The sequence below is a fragment of the Charadrius vociferus genome, unplaced genomic scaffold, assembly GCF_000708025.1.
Source record: "Charadrius vociferus isolate BGI_N301 unplaced genomic scaffold, ASM70802v2 scaffold139, whole genome shotgun sequence".
In the NCBI taxonomy this organism is placed as follows: domain Eukaryota; kingdom Metazoa; phylum Chordata; class Aves; order Charadriiformes; family Charadriidae; genus Charadrius; species Charadrius vociferus.
In genome coordinates, this window is record NW_009650169.1 from 537,188 (window position 1) to 543,193 (window position 6,006).

The 6,006-nt window shown below is 48.3% G+C and overlaps 1 protein-coding gene across 1 annotated transcript in view; it reads right to left on the reverse strand.

Moving 5' to 3' along the window:
* Positions 1 to 6,006, reverse strand: part of CHGB (chromogranin B (secretogranin 1)) — a 74,786-nt gene that overhangs the window by 4,320 nt on the left and 64,460 nt on the right. The window contains exons 2-3 of the mRNA XM_009892473.1: positions 2,194 to 2,237; positions 756 to 849 (exon numbers count right to left, since the gene is read on the reverse strand). Of these exons, the coding sequence (XP_009890775.1) occupies positions 756 to 849; positions 2,194 to 2,237 (138 nt within the window). The remainder of the gene's footprint in view (positions 1 to 755; positions 850 to 2,193; positions 2,238 to 6,006) is intronic.

The following is a 6,006-nucleotide window of genomic DNA, read 5'->3' on the forward strand; positions in this document are numbered from 1 at the left end:
TATAAACAAGCAGGAGACAGATGGGTCTCATTGTTGTTTCTTGCTGGCAGGTAAGTTCAAGAGCCGTTTTATTGTTCTGTAATCAAATAAATACAACTGGGCCGAAAAGCAAGACGTGCTTTCTGCAGTTTGGCACAGCCTCAACCATAACCACCCCTCGCTGCATGCTGCAATCAAGCCCGCAAACGAGCTTCCACCTCGGCGTTGAGGCCACTAAGCACCGTGCGGTAGGAATGAGCTCAGCCGGAATGAGCACTCCCACGGGCGGCTTTCAGCACACGTCTCCAGACCTCCGGAATCAGCACCACAAACTTAATCATTTCTGGACCGAGGAAAAGACTCCCTCCCCGAGGTGAGCCTGGATTCAGTAGCCGGAGGCCCAGGAGGCTTGGTGATGTAAGTGGTGGTTTTTTGCAGCCAGTTCCTACCCTCTGGGATGCCTTCAGCACGCGGTCCAAACCCGGTCAACATTTGTGGACCTCTCTGGCTACCTAAAGAGCTTTGTCTGGTTCTCAGACTCTCCAGGTGGCTTCAGTACAGCACCACATGTGTCAGCCAAGAATCCCTGACAGTTACCAGGTCAGGCTGTCTGCTCTTTGAGCAAGACAGACAAAACAGAAGGAAATTGGAAATTTAACACTGAAATTTGGAGGCAGCAGATCTACCCGGGCTGAAAGAACAGTTCACCAGCTCTGACACAAGAGAGAATCCATCTACCCAATTCCTTTCAGAAGTTTAGATAATGCTGTACTCACTCTTCTTCAGGATTTCTTTGCATTCAGGATTAATCGGTGGTGCATTTGGCTTAGATAGAGCATTGGACAGGACTTCCACTATGCACCGCGTTACCTAGAAGAAAACAAAACAGGAGAAGAAAAAAATTCTTGTGACAAAAATGGAAATCCTACTTCTGAGCCAGTTAGTGAGGAAGGTTCATTTAGGATTAGAGTTCAGGCTAATCTCGATGAGTTTTGAGTAATCCCCAGCTCTACCACAACTTCCTGTGCATGCGGGCAACAAGTGCTTTGCTCCTCACTCCCATACCAATAAGAAGAGGACAATCAGCTCTTCTTATCTCCCCTTTTGTTTGCATAGGTTAACAGGCTCCTTTTGTACATCTTTAAATATTAAAGACCCTGTTCAGTGCAAAGGAGAGTCAAACAACATGCGGTTATAGCACCCAACAAAAAAAACCCCAACCAAAACACCAACACATGTTCAAAAGATGAGGATCATCCTGTAGGATCTGTCCGAATTACGCCACTGCGGAGGCGTTACCAGAAGTTGGATTGCCAACATTGGATTTGGATTGCTGGATTGCCAACAAACCAAAAACGCCTTTATATCCTCTGCCAGTGAGACGCTCCACATTTTTTCATGCGTGTGTGCTGTAAACCCTGCCTCTTTCAGTGCTTAACATTCAACTGGATAGGCTTCTGGAAGGAGAGGAAATCGGTTGATTTAGGGAAATCACGCAACCTCCTCTAACACTAACCGCTACCAAAGTAGCTCTTCTGTAGAAATTCACCCAAAATGATTTTCAAGTGTTGAAGTTGTGGGCGAGCACTCAGATCGTGAGGGCTGCGAGAGTCTCAGGCTGACAATCTGCCTGGCTGGATGGGAGGAGACAATAAAACATTTATAGGGCTGTTTGGTTTTTAACTGTTTTTAGTTATTACCAAGTGTTTACTAATTTAAATGATCACACTATCAGCCCGCGGAGAGTGTCTGAGGTCAGGTTACAGGTGCTGAGAGCAGCTAATGGCATTTATTTAATCAAACAGGTTAAGAATCTCTTTCCAAAGCAATGCGGGGACTGCAACTAGAAAGTCCATTATGTAGTTAGTAACCACAGATATTTCACCTTTTGCCAAATTTGCCATCTTGCTTTTTACACTCCAATAACATGTACTATCAAATAATATTTCAGATCATTTTTCGGACAGCTGTAAAATGTCGAGTTTCGGAAGTACCACGCTGACACAAGAAGCCAGCTTCCATTTTCATCAAATGCACCGCAGTGCATGCAGGTATCTTCTGACAGCTAAAAAGACGCTGAGTTCCACATGACCGACGATCTCTTAAGAGTTTACCCTTAGGAAAAAAAAGCTTTACCCTGAGAGTTTAAAGATAAAAAATGGAGAGCGTGTGACTGATGCTTTCTCAAATTTGCTTTGACATAGAGCTACTCACCATTTCTTCAATATGGTCTTTTTCCACTGGAACTGCGCTGACACCTGAGAGAAAAACAAATGATTACAGACTCATTAATCCCAGCAACAAGCATCACTGACGGGAGTCCCGGGTCAAAGCGGTCTGATGAGACGGCTTGAGTTTGGGGTTGGCCGGTCAGTAAACCAGACGCATTTTGCAGTATATCTTTTGCTACTCAGGATGGAAAAGCAACGTAAAGTTGCAGCCTAGCATGAGAGAAGAGGCACGTTGACATTTCTAGCACAAGAAGAATATACACCGCAAAATAGAAAGCAACGCTTAAATTCCAAGACCGGAGCTCTACTGCAAGTCAGGTCTTCATGTCGTTGTACTTGTTTCCTATTTTTCTTTCCACCACCAAACAAGCAAGGTCTGTTTGCACCCCAAGAACATTTTGGCTACTGCAACGGACTCTGGGTGCCCCACCACCACGTCCCCAGTAGGAGATGGTTGTTCAAAGCAACCTCTGTCCCAGCACTACTGGAGAAATCCTGTCTCGCTTGAGGAGGTGGCAGCTCCTGGAGGGAAGGACAGAGCCAGAAGGGGCAAGAAAACTTCCATTATCACCCCAAGAAATAAGCAAAAAAAAAAAAAAAAGTCAAATCTCACTGGAAAACACTACTCTGGAAGGAAGCGGTACAACCTGTCTATCTCTCTCTGTCCTGAGGACACACAGGGTAATTAACACCTCCTTGCACCAGTTCTCCTGTACCTAGTCCAAGGTATTCGCTTTTGGGAAGAAGCTGTTGCAAACGAAACCTCCACGCCGCTTTATTTTGCCATCACTGCTGCAATGTATCTCTAGCTGGCTAACGAGGGTGGCTGCTGTGCATTATTAATAAACCATGTCAATTCTCATCCACCGTGCGATTTGCAGAGGGGAAGTTCAGCAAGTCTGCCAGCCACGCACGAGTACGTAGAAGCACGGCTCATTGTGTCATGGCTTCGCAGACTTACTGCGGGGTATAGAATCACGGGACACACGCGTACAGCGTGGGGCGCAGTTCTGAAGTTCTTACACAAGTCAGGAGAGTCTTAAAAACATCCATCACCCTTCTCTGCACTATTGCTTCGTCAGGACACTGGGAGGTCTTCTCTAACAGATGAACACGAGGCGGGTTGTGGAGACGAAGGGGGTCAGTTTGCCTTACAGCATCAGGAAAGCTAACGCTGCCCCAAGGAAGTTTCCTGCAAAGCAAACAGGAGCGTGTAGCCTTGCACCCTTGAAAGCAGCAAAACCTTTCTTCTTCTCTGTGTCTGCAGAGGAAGCGGACATCCCCCTGAGCACTGACTCTGTGTGTAATAACACAATATAATAATAACTCTCTCGGTATTTCTACTGCTCTCTATTTTTGCTCCCCCAAACACATACGTAGGAAAGTGCTTCTCCCTCCAGCCCCCGTCTCTTCTCTGCGTATACAACCCTGATCAGAGAAGGGAACCCACACAAGGATAGCACAGAAGGGATTCCCCTAAAATAGCACTACATCCCTACCCCATCATTTCCCCAGAGCGCCAGGTGGTGTGCGAGGGAGACGGTGCTATACAGAGCCAACCCTCTCCCCCATCTTTTGCGTTCAGTGCTGACTGAGGCAGGCTCTGGGTTACTTTATTTACTAACCCAGTATGCAAATAACTACCACCCTGCACAGCGCTGACGCCGCTGCAGCCTAACCTGCCCGCGTGCTCCCTCTGAGCACGGAGGATAAGGAGGTAACGCACACGTGGGGGCAGGAGACTGGCAGCAAAGTCCCTTCTGCTAAAAAAAGCATTACCCACTAAAAGGACATTCTCCCGATCCCACAGGGGTTGGTGATGCTGCTCTCACGGCACGAGCGGCTCACAGTCACCACTTCCATGTCAGCAGAGGGGATGACCCACTCCACTGACTCTGAATGAGGCTCCTCTGGTCCTCCAGCCCAAAGGCAAACATCTGATTTTGTCCTTTTAGTGATGCTGCCACAGCACATCTCCTGCGAGTTCCGCCCAGTTGATGTGATAAAGCACAGAACAGACAAACTTCTGAACGTCTTTTGCTATTAGAGACGCCGACTTCGGGCTGCCGCTCAAGCACTATGGCAGCAGTGCGGGAATATAAAGTCAGGTTGTACTCACTGCCTCTGCCCTGTCGCTCCAAAGCTCCTGCCTCTCCAAGGAGATTTACAGATAGATTAATGACCGTTAAGCAAATGCCCAGTTAATGATGAAAGCTGACATGCACAGACAAAGAGGAAGCATGAGGCTATCATAACAACGTCAGAAGCAACAAACACTACTGGACATATGTCCTATTAACCTGCCCGGAGGAACAAAACGAGTGTCCAATCCATCCCAGAGGCTGCAATAATACATTGAGGCAGCTGCTCTGCCAGAGCCGAGCGAGGAAGCCCGTGGGGAGCCAGCATGCCCCACTTTACACCGGTGTCGGCAGCGCTAGCCCATGCCAGCTGGCAAGAGCTCCCTCAGGGCAACCTGCCAGCTGGAGACGGCTGGCCAACACCTCTGCCTTCCTCTCCACATGTGCTCAGGAGGGGTGAAGCCATCACCCCGGCACTGCCGACCGTGGGGCACCCACCCACCGGGCTTGTGGGGACGCAGCAGACGGTACAACCGCAGCGTTTCACAGCAGAAACAGAGTCAGAGCGCACACCGAGATGGAAACCCTTCCCCTGCCCGTGCAGAAAATCTGGACCGCAGACCCACAAAATAAAGCAAAGCCCCGGGTCTACTTTCCCCTCCTGAACCAAATCTGCCCATGCAGTTACGATCAGATTATATGGTTTTGCAGAAGTGCTGAGAGTCGATGAAGATCACAAAAAAGGATGAGGAATACAGCACAAATTCATGCAGCTTTTGCTTGTGTCTCCAAGATTGGGACAGATCTTTTGGTGGGTCCCTGATGAAGTCCCCACACGGCTTTGTTTCATTAATGTCAGTGACTCAGTGCAGTGCCATCGCTCACCGAAATGTCAGCAAAAACTCCTCCTAGGAGAGATCACAGAAACTTTGGCATATTGATTTGCAGAAGGAGCCCTAGAAAGTTCTTGAAGTTAATGTTTCACTGATTCCCAGCCCCAAACAAACTCCTTCTTTCATTGATTCTGGCTGACATTTGAAAGCAAGATAGCCAAAAAGGGTGTAAGGAGGCACCCGACCTGTGTGATGGCATAAACGGAAGAAAACAGTTGGTCAGAGATCACCGTGGGGTCTGGGGAATAAGTCTGGTGAGCTTCTCTGGGTCGGGGTCTCTCCCCCCATCTTCCACCCACCCCTTTGATTACAATAAAGGCGTTTGAAGGTCGTCAACTTCATTGCAGAGTTTCTGTACAAGTCCTAGAAGCGTTTCCACGTGGAGACGTCTAAGACACCTAAAGCCAAATTCTTCGACCCGGAATGACACTGATTCTTTCAAGAAATGATGCCGTACGCACACAAAGCTATAAAGCCAAGCCGTCACCTCATCCTACTGTGTTTAATCTTCATTTCACAGTGCGGTTTTAATACTTAATGCCACATGGCCAAAAAAAATATATATATATTTTTTTTTTTTTCTGTTAATTAAAGCTGCGGACCTGCTACTTTACAACCATCTCCCTCTGTTGAGAAATAGCCGGCAAAAATGTTGCCGCCGGTGGAAATAAAATGACACGGAGAAGTCTGTGGAAAGGAACTGCACTGGGGCGGGAAGGGGGGGGGAGAAAAAGAAATGAGAAGCAGCCGGCGGCCCCCGCACAACCCCAACCCTGCCTCCCCCCTTCCCCCTCGCCCCCGGCCGGAGCGGCGACCCGGGGG